Source organism: Seriola dumerili, unplaced genomic scaffold (genome assembly GCF_002260705.1).
Source record: "Seriola dumerili isolate Sdu_G_001 unplaced genomic scaffold, Sdu_1.0 BDQW01000219.1, whole genome shotgun sequence".
Lineage (NCBI taxonomy): Eukaryota > Metazoa > Chordata > Actinopteri > Carangiformes > Carangidae > Seriola > Seriola dumerili.
Window position 1 is genome coordinate 796,213 of NW_019174474.1, and position 14,932 is coordinate 811,144.

A 14,932-nucleotide genomic window follows, 5' to 3' on the forward strand; every position below is an offset into this window, starting at 1 on the left:
CTGAACCAGCGTTTAAGGAACTGAGGATTACTAAAGCAAGCTGTTCTTGTGTTTCTCATGTTTCTCATGAACATCTATGGATGAGACACAACAAACTCAGTCAGCCATTGTTTTATTGAATTTGTCTTTTAACAGGTACTACAAAAACATACAGTGGCATATGCTTATTTTTGTAACATAAAAGCTTTGCACTTTTCATCATAGCATGATACCGATTAACAATGAACTAGATACTGTAGAGATTTACAAACCAAAAAAAAAAAGAAAAAAAAAGTGAAGTGCCCTATAATATTCTGATGTCATCCTGTCACTAGACTTGTGCAATATACTGCTGGAAAAAAGCAATAGAAAGAAAGAATTAAAATGTTGATAGTTTTACATGTAGCTTATTCAATGTGAAAATAACATGACATAAAACTGACAAAAAAATGCATGCAAACTAACATTAGAACAAGAGGTTGTGTATTGAAAAATAAGTAAACCTACTATATGAGCCCTTTGACAAGATGAGTGGACCTAAGGAAAAAAAAACTTTTACCTTTAACCAATCAAGTTTGATCATTTAGATTTTCTTGAGAGACCTGCTCTCATGAGGAAACTGTATTTATTGTACGTATTGTAATTGTCTATTGTAACTTCTACCCTTTTTATCATATACATTTCCAATATCAAAACAACTGTAACTCTGCCATTTGTTCACAAGGTCAGGTGGTGATATAAAGATAGTGAGCACAACGCCTCTGCTGACAACACCGTGGCAGAGAAGTGGTTAATTTTGTAACTAACAGCAAAGAAATCCCTGTAAACAGCTTAAAGTAAATCAAAAATAAAGAATGTTAAAACAATTTGTAAACAATACATCAGCACACAGGAGAAAAGGCCAAGTGAGAAAAACATACTTGTCCCCCTCTTGTAGATTTGCATTCAAACAACAGTTTATCGCTGTTGGTTAACCAAATCTAAACATGGTGTCTTATAATAACAGGTGTTACAGAGAATATGGCCAAAGTGCAGAAGAGTAAACCGTCATGTCTAAGTACCTGGATGTGGAAGAGAGAAAGATGGTGGTCGACATATCAAGCAATCTCCTGAAATACTTCCCTCATACATTACAAAACGCTGACACACTGACTTCACAGCCTCTTCCCCCAGAGCTGAAATACAGTATACTGAATGGTACCTGTGAACGAGCGTAAACACTGGGTCAACAAATGTTATACTGCCCCACTGAGGACAATGAATGCAAATGCATCAGCGATTTAAGATGGGGCTTAGAAATCCGAGCATTACAAATGTGCTTTATATTTTACAAATAGGTTTTAGTCGGAGGGAAACTGAATCCAATAAACACTTTAAAGTACCCTAATCTTTGGGGGAAAAGCAACAAGTCTTACTTTTTAGAGCAGTACTCTGAGAGAAGGGCATTTTAAAGGAAAATTTAAAATACACAGACTTTAGTAATTATAACAAAATATTCAGATAATCAGGTAATTTGTTGGCATCCACACATATAGTGTTTTGAGATCAATTAATAAATTTTCCTCCAAACCAAATCCAGTGGATGTTACGCAATGTAGCACAAGTTTAAATACAAATGTAGGCGGAAAACAGTTTGAGCTATTTAAGAATAAAATAATGTGAAAGTATTAAAAATGATAGTCCTAGAAAAAATTCTGACAAATACAAGCAGATAACATAAAATGCTCTCTCCAATAATAGCCTACTTTACCAGCATTAGTATAAAGGCTTCATCGGTGAATCTCTTGTTATTTGATCTGAATCCAGAGATGAAAACAGAAGGCATAGTCTCATGAAAATACATGGGAAATTTTTTGTTTTTGATTCTAGGTTTGATTGCAAATCTCTCTGTGCATTTCTGAACCACATACAACCTGGAATGTGGAATATGTGATTAGGAGGCTCTAAGACTTAAGTTTTAAGTTTCAGTAAACTATGAATTTCAGCATAAGTGATTCAAGCTCAGGGATCAAACACAAAAGATGTGCTGTTGAGTGGCAACGGGGAAAAAAAAAAATATATATATATACATATATTTTTATATAAAGACAAACGATTATAAGACATTTAAGAAAGGAACTGGGGGCAGAGAAAGCACAAAAAAGTGAATCACAATGAAAACAAGAGTAAAAAAAAAAATACAATCATTCCTTCAACTATTAAAAGATCACAGCCATGTTTTCAAAATACTGATTCGGACTGCAAATGTTGAGTTTGGCATCGGAGGAGGAAGATATATAAGACAGGTGTACTGTTTTGGCCATCACATAGACAAACAAGGATACTGCAATTATAGCATTTACAAAAAAAATGGCAGGAATACTGATAGAAAGCCCATTAGGCCTTTAAAGTTTTGGTTCTTTGATGCGATTTGACTCAAAATTTTTAATAAAGTTGATTGTTCCAGCTTTGATGCGGAGACCAACTCCAAGAATTCCTTAGGAAAAAAAAATCCCTTTTATAATTGCAACACATTACTCGTGTGTGGAGGTGACCTCTTTGTCTTCAGACGGCAGCCACATGGCCTGGAAAGGTGCTTCAGCTTAAGGTCAGTTATCCTCCTCATCATCGCTGACGAAGCTCCGTCCGTCCTGACTCGTCTCTCTCTCCCTGAGGAAGGTCTGTCTGATCGCCTCCAGCTCGGTCAGCTCCAGGCGGACTTTCTCCAGGTGGAAGGAGCGGCGGTTCTGGATTTGCCTCAAGGGGAACGGGTTCATGTCCACAAAAGCGATGCTCATCAGCTTCCTGGACAAAGAAAAACAGAAATGAAAAAAGGCGGTCCTGTCAGTCTGGGATAGTTCTCTATTGTTCTGCATGCTCTGTGCTGTGCACATGTGCTGAATTTTACATGCTGTTGTCCCTGTTTGTTTTTATACACCAGTCACACAGCAAGAAGATATGATCAGCTACTCTATTGTTAGCTATATTGCTCCTTAACACTGCAGACACACTGCTATCAGAAATGTCATGCTTAGGCTTATACGCACGACCACGACTACCAAAACAAAACTGTAGTTACTGTACCGTGAATCCAGGATTGTGCTTGTGAAGTATCGAAGATATTTGAAGATGGCTGTGGAATCCTGCAACTTCAAAAACTCTTCCTCTTTGTACTTGAAGAGAGCGAGGGCGAAGCGAAATATGATCTGTGGAGGGAAATTATCAAAGCTGTGAAATTCATGACTTTCCTTGTGTGACCGTATAATCATCAAAAATATACACTATGTCAGTGCAAGAGTTTGGTTCTGCTGCCTCTAAGAGGCCAAAAAGAAGTTAGTGCAGGTTTAATGCTGTATTGATTTTCTTAGAAACTCACACAATTGGCTATTTTATTTTATTAATGGCTTTCAGCAGACACGTAGCAAAATTAGCATTCATTTGAAGTCATGTTTGTGTCAACCTGGCAAATTCAAGTCCAATACCAATACTCCTTTTGGTTGCGCACAGTGGGTGATAATTTCGTCTAGGTTCACAACTTCGAGTGACCGTTCTTCAATTACACATAGACATTTGATCCATTGTTAATAAAAAAAAATGATAAAGAGTGGAGCTTTATTTTTCAATATCTATAACCGCTCCTCATCAGGCTCACAGAGGTCTGACGTTTATTCAAACAAATGCTGGTAAGATAAGGTTGGAGACATAGTGGGCCGAACCACCAAATATTCACTTGTGGGAACTTGTTTACACCCAAACAGAAAACTAATCAGACATTTCAATTTAATCTCAATCTATGTTAAAAATTCTCCTTATCTAAGTTTTTCAGTTTTCTTCAAAGCTCTGTGAGCAAGCCCGGACAGAAATCTTTCTCCTCTAACTCTTACCTTTGGACCTTCATACAGAAAAGCATCCCAGATCTTGAAGAGGATGTCGCTCACCACGCTGTCCACAAACACCACCAGGAACCAGTTGAAGGTGATAAGGGAGAAGTCTACCTTGTACTGCTCAAAATGGGCATGAAGCCGGGGCAGCTTCTCGCTCATCAGGTCCTTAAACACACGCTGGTCAACCTGCACAGACACAAGCAAGATAAATTTGTTTTTGTTTCGTTTTTTTTTTTTTTTTTTTTTACTGCTAAGAGACCTTTATTTTTACAGCAGGGGGAGAACATGAGAAAAAATCCAGCAGGGCGAAAGGCAGCAAATAGTGCTGACCACTACACTGCATTCCTGCTCTGCTAAATCATGAGCAGCAGGCTCAGTCATATGAATATGACATCACGGACACCAAAGAAACCTGTTAACTCTGGTAAGGAGGCAGCAACTTGTCCCTGTGTTCCCCAGTGTTGCAATATAACCTTTGAGTTTGTTTACCTGCGAGCCAAGCAGGGTCTTGGTATAATAGTCTCTTGGCATGAAGACTTCCACAATGGCTATAAGGCTCCAGAAGGCGTCCTCTTGGTCCAGATAGAGCAAAGCGATGGCGGCCAGCCTAAGGGAATAGCATGCAATAAAATTAATGGTCACCAAGGCGTAACAGGAGAGAAGGAGAGAAACCAGATCCTCCAGTACCTGTTTAGTCCCTGACAGTAGCCGATATCTGGATTCCTCCAGGAGAAAGCCATTAGGACGTTCCTGAGTTTCTGGATGCCGCCTGCACTCGGGGAGGCGTAGTGCTTGTTGTTGGGCAAAGTACGCAGCAAGTCCAACTCGATCTGCTTGGAGGCTGGGTTGGGCTTCTCCCGGGCCACATTCAGTAAGGTCTCATAATAGTCTGGTGCCAAGTGGTCCCGGAACTTCTTGACATGGAAGGAGACACACCAGCGCCACACCTGGGAGCGGTGCTCGTGGGGCACGCCGCAGCGAATCAGGGCTTTGAGCTCAGGGGAGCGCAGCAGGTCTCTGTTCATGGTGCTGGCCAGATAGTTCTCCCACTTTACTCCAACAGACACCTCCTGATTTGTCATGGACAGGGACTTCAGCTCCAAGGCTCTCACCTTTGCAACCAGCTTCTCCTCCTCTTCTTCTTCCTCAGGCACCGTCTTGAAGCCATACACGTCATACTCACTAACGTTGAATCAAAGCAGAGAGAAGATGAAGAAACATTATCAATACATCTTGACAGCCCGCCTTCAGTCTTACATCACATAGAAATTTCCTACATTTCTAACAGTTCATTTTGACACGCTACAAAAGGACGTGCCTGAGCTTGCACATAAGTCAGAGACACAAATTAGCAGAGCTAGTTTTTCCAGACAAAGAAATTTGTAACAGCTATCAATCAAAGTAAAACAGGTCTTGTGACTGTTGCATCTAGGTCTATTAAGGCAACTGTTTCAACACCGGCATCTCTTTCTCTGCGATGGATTTTCCCTTGATTTGTTGCAGAATCTGGTAAAACTGCCATTTCCACATATTTGATAGTGAGGGACTGACAATAGATTATTTCTGCAACACTACAGTGTAGCTGTGCTTGAAAATCCTCATGCTCTTATGACTTAACAATATTTAAGTTAAAGATATCTAAATTTAATTTAATTTTGTGCTTTCATTTTCTATTTTGCAAAGGGTTCAAATGTAACCTAAATAACAATATGGACAAAACACAAAGGCACCTATTCACAAGGCTTTTTGCACAGTCCCTACCTGACGGTGTTCGGCTTGAAGATGGGGTGCTCTTGCTGGTCGGGGCCCTCCGCCTGCAGTGCATCCTCTAATAATCTGGAAATGACCTCGCGAGCAGGGCTCTGCTCTGATGACGAACACACTGGGGTTTTCACTTCTTGAAGCAGCACCAGATACTTACTCTCCACCTGACACAGCTTGGCCTCCAGGGCCGTGTACTGCAGCAAAGAGAGAAGGAGAGGGTTACGGCAAAGTTTCGGCTTGGTATTCATTTTTTCTGTTTTGTGTTTTGGTTTAGGGGGCATGAGCTGAGGTCGTCCCTTAGCTGGACTTCCCCTAAAGTTACTCAGACTTCCTGTTTCTGTTAAGTAACGCACCATTAACCAACAAACACAAGATGGTACCTTTGCCTCTAGAGCTTTTTCTCTACTCTCTGCGTTTCTGCGTAATACTGTCAGCTCTAGGATCTCTTTGTTCAGGAACTTGTTCTGGGATTTGTAGCCTTGAAGACTGTCCTGAAAGTGAAAAACAAACAGTATGTCTGGTTAATCAGTGAGAACTGAACCACAGCATAAACAAACCGTGAAAAAAAAAAACAATCTTGTGATAAACTGACGCTCAAGAAATGAATGACACGATATAAACTTTTCCACTAGTTCCACAATCACATTCAGCTGCCTGTTAAGAATGAGTCCTTCATGTTCTTATAATGAGCAGCTTTATTGTTTCTATCAGCTATAAACTGTGTTTAAGCTTTGTCTTCTGAACCTTGAGGATGTCCAGCTCCTGCTGCTCTTTGTTGGGAGGTAGTGAACTGGCATCATTTGGATTTCCACTCTGCTCTGAGCTCTGCTGCGACAGCTTTATGATGACTTCATCCTTAGCCTGGATGGTCTCCATCAGCATCCCCAGCTGGTCATTAATCTCTCCCACTTTAATCTTCAGGCCCTTCAGCTCCTGCTGCAGGCTGTCCTTCTCCAAAGCAAGACGCTCCATGTGGCCACACAGGGACTGGATCTGCCCATCTCTTTCTTGAAGCAGGGTTTCCAGCTGGGTGATTTCTTCCTGGGTTACTACCTGCACCTGGGCCTGGTCTGAGGCTGGAGATGAATCTGGAGCCGCGGCTGGGCGGTGCACTGTCGGCCTATCACACTGAGACGTCCTTAGAGTCTGCTGCAGAAGCCTCACCAGTTCCTGGTTGATAAAAGACAATTTGCCTGGTCAACACATAAACTTGCAGGCTCAGGATTATGTCTTAAAATGAAGTTGCCTGATTCACAGAAAACATGGGTTTGTTGAACTGAATTATTTTTTTCCTTATGGGGTAAAGTCATTAATCAGAATCTGCTTGATTGGCCAAGTATGTGGACACATACAAGGAATTTGTCTCCGGTTTTACAATGCTGGTTGGTACATACATATATATATATATATATATATATATACACACAATTAATTAAAAAGTAAAGCTGTATATTCTGCTTACTGACTTTTTACTTGCTTAACTGCTGATCATATTTACTATGGATTAAATTCTAATTATATTTCTTCATTTTTTATTCTTAACCCGGCTGCGTAAACAGGCTTAGTAAATATTGAGAGTACAAGTTCCATATTGTCTTAAGTTATCAACTTGTATACTGATGTTTTAAGTCATACAATATGGTTTATAATCTGTGACTAATTACCACAGACTAGTCGCATTCCACAATTTTACAATATGTAAGAAAAAAGTGTCATCTGTCAGACACAATTTCACAGCCTGTTACTGACCCTCTAGTCCAACTACAGAACGTACTACACAAGGAAATAAATGTTTAAAAAAAAAAAAAAAAAAAAAAAAAAAAAAAGATTTGTCCTTCAAACAAACATCTGTGCCAGTTCACACTGGTTAGTCATGTCCCAATGAGTTGGGACATGACGAACACATTATAACAATTTCTCTCAGTGAAAAAAAGACACTATTTGAAAGTGAAAGCCAATATATTTAGTGCGGCTTTTGTTCAGGCCATCGTTTCCTACCTATACTAATTCTGAGATCAGTAAGGATAAAGATCTGGAGGCCACAGCCACACTGACCCTAATGCCCAGATAACCCGCCTCATTCAGTTCAATAACAAAAAGTCTGCCATAGCTATGTACGTCATTAAATATGCTGCACTGAGAAAATGTGGCCAGTGTGCTGATACTCGGCTCACGCATTTGCACTGATGTGTGTGAGACCTGTGCTCACGTAAACACACCCACATGCATCTGGTCACAGAGATGCAGACAAGGTAACTGTGACATACAATACAGTACAGCAACAATATACAATTTTCATTGGCAACCATTTTCCTTCAAAAGTAGAAAATGCTGAAAACTGTCCACAGCTAGGTGTGTGGATTAAAATGAGTGACACCAACATAGTTTCTTTCAGGAAACATTTTACAAATGTTATATTTAAACAGTATTAGTATCTTCCCATGCTATGTGGATGAACTTAACTTACCCTTAAATAAAAGAATAATGTGACTACTAAATTCAGCCTTGGCCCAATATTACCTGGAGGGCATAAATAATATTAACAATAAAGTCAGCTTTGTACCACTTGACCTGAACACTGGCTGAATATTTCCAACAGCAGTTACAGAGTCAAGCAGCTGAATCAGTGACTCAGAGTTCTTCAGCAACTTCCTGCCAAATTTAGAGCTGGCACTCAAAGGCTTCACAGCAGAAGCATACACAGATATATTATTTATTCATCTGGCCAGTGCTGCAGCCATTGCGACCAATCAGCTAGTCTAAAAAACACTAAAACAAGAACAGAGACTAACTGCAGGGAACGGCACAGCTGTGACTGTTGTTAGGAGAACCGCTCTTCCCTTATTTCTTGTTTAAGCATGACTAAACATTTGCTGTCTTCCTGTATCAGTGAGAGCATCGGAATGACACCATAACCTCAGGCTTGTGCCTCATTCACTGAAATCAGAGTTAAAGCACTCCACTCTCCAGTGTGGACAATTCACACATTATGAAGACAAATCCTGGCACTTTACAGTTTAAAATGTAAAAGTGTGTCACTGTGAAGACCAATAAATCTCAGCTACATTCATGTATAGATATTACACTTATTGTAAACAAGCCCACTGGTAAGATGACTGGTTGGACGGGAAAGCTTTAAGGCACCAAACTTGGAACTTGCACATGTACAGCTGGGCTGACAGGAAGGCCATTAGTTTTGTTGGTATTTTGTCATAAGCCAAAGTATGAGATAAACTGAAGTTTTGACCTGATAATGGTACTAAATGAAAAGTTAAAGGACCACCAAAGTGAATATTCTTCATCCTGAGATGGGGGATGAATATGTGTTCGACATTCAAGGGCAACCCATCCCGTAACTGAAGTAATTCAGGACCAAAGCGGTCTAAAAATGCTACGTCCTGGTGGTATAGGAGCCCCCCATACAACACTCGTCTGGAATGATGATGAGTGTATTGCATTCCCTTTTAAAACGCTACTGCATTGGTTGAATTGACGACAGTGAGAAAAATCTGTACCTTCTGACTGGCCAGCTCCTCTCTGAGTTTGGCCTGCTCCTGCTGCATGCGGCTCAGCTCTTCCTGCTGGCTCTGGAGGCGCAGCTGCATCTCCAAAGGTTTGCTTCCATTGCACTCCACTGGGGAGCTCTCAGAGCTCCGCGTCTCAACGTTGCGCCCAAACCTCCCAGAGCCCATCATGTCTCGAAGCAAAGGCCTCTTAGGCCGCGCCGAGTTGCGCACGAAGTCGAAAGTAAACGCTGATCCGAAGGAATCTGAGAGAGAGAAGAGAATTTAATCACTTGCTGCCTGTAATCCCCACCTATAGTTTTAAACTGTATGTGTAGGAAACAGATGTGAACAATAATAAATCATAAAAGTGCCTCCAAGGGCTGGATGCATTGTTTGTCCAGTAGTTATAGTGATAATACAAGTCACAAAACACGCCTTCTCTGTGGGGATGTAAGCTGAGTATAAGTATTAAACCCCTCGCTAGGAGGTGGGTGGCTGAGGCAGCAGGAAGTCGACGTACGTCTGTGAGTGTCTTGATGATGTTTCTGTTCAGGGAAATCCTTGGGCGGGGCATCCACCAGCTCCCACTCCTCTGTGCTGTTGTTACTGGTGTAAAACACACTGCGCCTGCTCTCCACTCCTCGGCCCTGCCGCAGATAAGACATGGAGTTCCTGACAGAACAGAAACCAGACAGGAGGGTGAGTAAGACCAAGACTGCGGAGCTTCAGTGTTGTGCTGGGCATTTAAATGACCGCTGCTATGTAAAAGCTTTTCAAATCCGCATCCATCAAGGACACACTGCAGGGAAGCCTGGTGCTCTGCTACTTTGTAAGTGGTAACATAAGCACAAAAGCTTTCTCTGTTGAAGTATTTACACAACAACTCAAGAACCACAGAACTGCAGTTATAGAGAAATAAAAAAAAAATTGATTTGAATACTAAGCAAAAATATCATTAAAAAAATAAAAATGAAGCTGTTAATCTGAAGAATGGAGGCATTCTTACATGTTCTTACAAGACTTAAACTGACCACAACTCTACTGTGTGACAGACCCATGTTTCTCACCCTTCTAAATATAAGATGGCTGCAAACACATGAAATTAATTTGGTTTAGCCGTGCACGGCAGAACGATGTTCTCACCTGCCTCACGCCTTCATCTATGTGTTTCAGACGTCCGACACACTTTCACTTCACAGAACAGACACACTTCAATTTCAGTAAATGCAGCCGTCTGCAGAGGCCACGTAGTGACAATTCACACCAAATTCACGCTTTATGAGCATGCAACCCTGAGAATCTTTTAACATCACGGCTCTGCTGTTACAGTGACATTCTTGAGCTTTAGCTGCTTCTGCTCACATCATGAGCAAAAAGTGCAGAAACTGCCTTTGGTAAACTTACAGATTAAGACACAGAGCAGGTACAGGTCACGGGTTAGCTGCTCTACTAGTTGCTGCATGTGTTTTTATCTCCTTTTGCCTTTTAAAATACAGAAAGCAGACAGGCTGGTATGTAGGCGCGTTATCTGGAGGAGTAAGCAGCATTGCAGCTGAATTGAATTGCTCCAAGATTCCTGTGCACCTTTATAAGTGAACTCTCTTTCCATCATGGATACAAAGCAAATTCCAATCCGCATATCGCATTTTTAGCATTTCAGTGTGTCGTATCGCTTGAATAGAGGTGTTGTCTGGCCCAGAGGGGGAAACTGCTGATGGATACTAGAGCAACTAGTACTACTAGAACCATGGATGTTACCATCTCCTCTACTGCAGGTTCTTCTTCAGGAAGAACTGAAGAGGTATTTAGTTTCCCCACTACAGCTCTATTGGGGCTCACACTGTAGCAGACCAACTAGTTGCGCCTGTTTAGCAGGGACTCAAAACAAAGACTTGTGCACACAGTTCTTTTTTTTGTCTTTTAGCCTCACCTGAGTTCTGTACCAATGTTTTTGAGTGAGTTGAGGGGGTTTGTGGACGCAGCAGAGGGTCCTCGGGCCGACTGGATCCCTACCATTCCCCCGCCATCTGTTTCCGTCTCCATGGCAAAGTCGCTGCGGACCTTCTCCATGCTGTCACTTAGCTTTTCAAAAATGATGCTATCTGAAAACACAACACAGAGAAACTAGAATAACATCATAATAATACAGCATTACTCATATCACCACTACTTCTTATTTTACTAAGGCCCTGGGTGTATCTATTGTTTGTAGAGGAAATGAGACTGTAGTGACCCTGGATGGGTTCCAGAATAAAGTGAAGCAATATTTGGAGTTACCCAGAATGCTATTTAGAGCAAAAAGGATGCCTGTGGGCAGCTCGCTAACCATCAAAAAATATAGTATGTAGCATTTCTAAGCCCAGATTGCTAAATATACAGTTTCCCCTTTGTATGAAATTAGCTGAAAAAAGAAAGTGTGGGAATATTTTATAAAGAGGCCGAGCAGCTGCACTGGCAGCCATCGACACACAGCCGACAAAGACAACGATCAGACACCTTTAGCTCTTTGAATCTGCATAGTCAGAACAGGAAACAAATCCTTTTAACATCCTGAAACCTGTGCCAGCTTTAATCAGTACAGAAAATTAGTCAATGGCTGCACATGTCACAGTTTGTCTGCGCTTTCTGTGTCTCAGCCTTTGCAGTGAGTAGCTATTACTACTGTAAAAAAAAAACATGTTAATCTCCTATCGTCATTCGAACAGAGCTAACTAAAACATTTAATGGCCTCTTCACAGCTAAGGGGAAAATTCCAGTTAAGGAGACATTTCATTGGTCCATCCACACATTTCATCACTGCTCACTGACAAAAGCTCAAGGACTACTTAGACTGAAATAACCCAGGATGTGGAAAAAATGCATAAAAACTAAATATCCAAGTATTTTGTTTTTAGGAATGATTAGTTTTTGTAGGATTGGTGATGTGACGTCACATTTGTCTTGTAAGAGGCTGATTGATTTTGATAGAATCAAGTATCAGAATATTTTTTGACTATATTGATACTGATAATGTGGGTATTTCTGTACACTTAGAGCATTGAAGAAAAAAGAAAAAAAAACATTAGCGGTGCAAATGATGGCAGGAAAAGGAAGAGGCATTCACAGTTCACTTATCAAGAACAGTGAAAACAAGTCACACCACCTCACAGACCGGGAAAACAAAGAGCTATTTCTTGACTTAATGATAACAACATTCTCATACAATGTCTTGCCTTAGTATAATATTAATCTTCCATTCCCCGTGTTTGTGTACTACTTGCATTTATCTGAGCCTCAGCTGTAAGTGTCTTATTAGCTAATATAGGTGTCTGGCAACTTTTCTTTTTCATGACAACCAGCACTATTTGAAAATGAAGAAATATCTGATGTAACTAGCTGCATTCAAGATTTATTATGGATCGTACACAGAGAACTTAGGTTCATCTACTCCTACTAAAAAATGCATTTTATTATAATTCTAATAAGTGATGTCTTTGAGGTTTTTTGGGGAAACTGACAGAAACCAAGTCTCAGAACAGCCTCATATCCAAGAAATTAAAATTTAGTGCAACATGTTACTTAAAATGACTTTTACTCAACATTTCTCCCACTCAACTAACCTGTCGTACTTCATAAAAGGTCAAGAGTCAACACCTAGAATGAGAATAATTCACAACAGCATCATTATAAAAAGCAACACCAGCAACTGCTCAGCAAACACAGCTCCCCATGAAGGACCACAAAACAAAACCAAACTCTGGTACACACACACTCTGCACACGACCAGGCATGATAGCTCATTTTGGTCACAACTATTAGAGCAATTGATACACATGCTGGCTGATAGTGAGTTGCACCGGTTGGTTCACGAGTAAGCAGGACACCAATGTTATGATGAAAGTGATAGGTTAGTAATGTTACACTGTATAAATATAGTGGACTGTTAAACGCTGAGGGATGTTGAAACCAGCAATCAGTACGCAGAGTAAGATTTCTGTCTCTTCAGGTGCACTAAGATAAAAACACACGCCAGATAAAGTAGCCGTGAACTCTTTTCCTTTGTCCTTTGTTGATTTCTCATTTAATCAGCGCTTAACACAACCACTCCTACGTACTATTTGTGTAGAAACTTTGGAACATGGCAATAAAAAAGCTTGACTTGTGTTTGCAGCACTTGTGTCAACATTAATCCGTCAGATACAGGTGTTTACTTTCAGCTGGTGCCTGGATGTGATGAAACAGAGCAGGGAAAATTAGTGTCCACGTTGAACATTAGCACTGTATGTATGCGTGTGTGTGTGTGTGTGTGTACCTGCATACCATTTTCTTTGCCTACAAGGCCAGTGGGAGGGTGGGCCAGGGTCGGGGAGCTCCAGCTGTCTCTCTGGCCGGAGCCTCGTGTGTTGCTGTACTCCCAGCGCTTCTGCTGCAACTGCTGGAGCCAGTAATGCATCACCTGCCTGCTGGGGGCCTAGAAACACAAACACACACAAACCAAGCCACATAAACAAGGTTACTGACTTGCATGGATAAAAATAAGAGAGCTATTGTAAGCATGTTAAGTGCTGATACAAATCATATCAGAGGATTTCAAAGGTTAAATGGTAACTCAAACATCAATGTGAATGATGTGACACTTTGGCTGTAAACATGATAACAGCTGTGAAGTAAAATAAAACATGAAACAGTCTAAAACCCCTTTTAATAGCAGGTTACTATGAAGATAGGTCATGTGAACGAGCACAGACGCTGGTTTCGGTCTCAGTTCCAGCCTCGGGCCATGCAAGCTGTTTGGTATTAACCATTCACACCATCTGCTGGAAAACTGTGCCAGCTTTTAGCAGGCAGCCAGGCTAAGGGAAACCTGAGGCACCTGTTTTGGCACTGAAGCCATCACAGTCATATGACAAAAAAGAAGACCATCACACGAGATGTTGTGATCCTTTGCGGAGCTGAGGTGTCGTGAGGAGTGACAACTGAAAGAAGAATGTGCATTTAAATCATTTAAGCATAAAAACAGAGGGCTGAGAGTGTGTAGCAGCTGAATAATGTGCTGATGAAGCTCTTGTCTGATAAACATGAACCACATATATAAGTGATTTTTTTATTTTTTCACACCAGCTTTTCTTAAAAGGTGATTGAACATTGTCAAATCACGTCCCTGTCAGCAGAAATATTTACATTCTGCTAAAAGCCAAGCTCAGGATAAATCCGTGAAGTTAGAATGGGTGTGTCTGCCTGTTCCACAATGAGAAAAGGAAGTGACAAATGACAGCAAAACAGACTCAAAACAGTCACCCCCACACACACACACACATACATACATACACACACGCTGGAAAGTTTATACCTTCAGGGGGAACTCCTTCCCGGCCGTGCGGATCTCAAACTGACCCTCTTCCCCCTCCACGTCGTAACAGAAGGACGCATCGCCTATTTCGATGTGTCCGAGTGGCAAGGCATCTTGGGGAGTCTTGAAGTAATACAAGTAACATTTCCTCGGATCATACACGAACCACCTCGGCTTGTACCCTCTCAGGGGCCCCTTGCCGGACAGTTTGTTCAAGTAGCCGCACAGCTTGGAGGGCTGCTCCTTCGCGCCCTCGACCTCGGCCACATCCACAGACTTGGTGGCCACAATCCGCGAAGCTGTGCAGGAGTTTGCCTCGCTGCCATCCTCCTCTTCGTGCATCTTTCCTCGAAGTTTCTTCTTCGTGCAGCGCAGCGGATGCCCACTGCTGTTTCCATCCGCATGACTGCCTGCCTCCTGGACAAGGGGAGCACGGGAAATGTAGTTTATTTTCAAAGCTGCGGTGCGTGTGTGTGTGTGCGTGTGTGTAC

At 41.5% G+C, this 14,932-nt stretch overlaps 1 protein-coding gene across 1 annotated transcript; it reads right to left on the reverse strand.

Moving 5' to 3' along the window:
* Window positions 1-95: 95 nt before the first annotated feature.
* Window positions 96-14,831, reverse strand: tbc1d2b (TBC1 domain family member 2B). Its single transcript, XM_022754196.1, has 13 exons — window positions 14,442-14,831; window positions 13,412-13,562; window positions 11,043-11,214; window positions 9,633-9,784; window positions 9,122-9,375; window positions 6,351-6,776; window positions 5,987-6,097; window positions 5,604-5,800; window positions 4,530-5,024; window positions 4,332-4,449; window positions 3,843-4,028; window positions 3,043-3,164; window positions 96-2,763 (listed from the first exon to the last, which is right to left on the reverse strand). Exons 1-13 carry the CDS (start codon window positions 14,781-14,783, stop codon window positions 2,568-2,570), a joined length of 2,922 nt encoding a protein of 973 aa, XP_022609917.1. The 5' UTR covers window positions 14,784-14,831; the 3' UTR covers window positions 96-2,567.
* Between the last annotated feature and the right edge of the window lie 101 nt (window positions 14,832-14,932).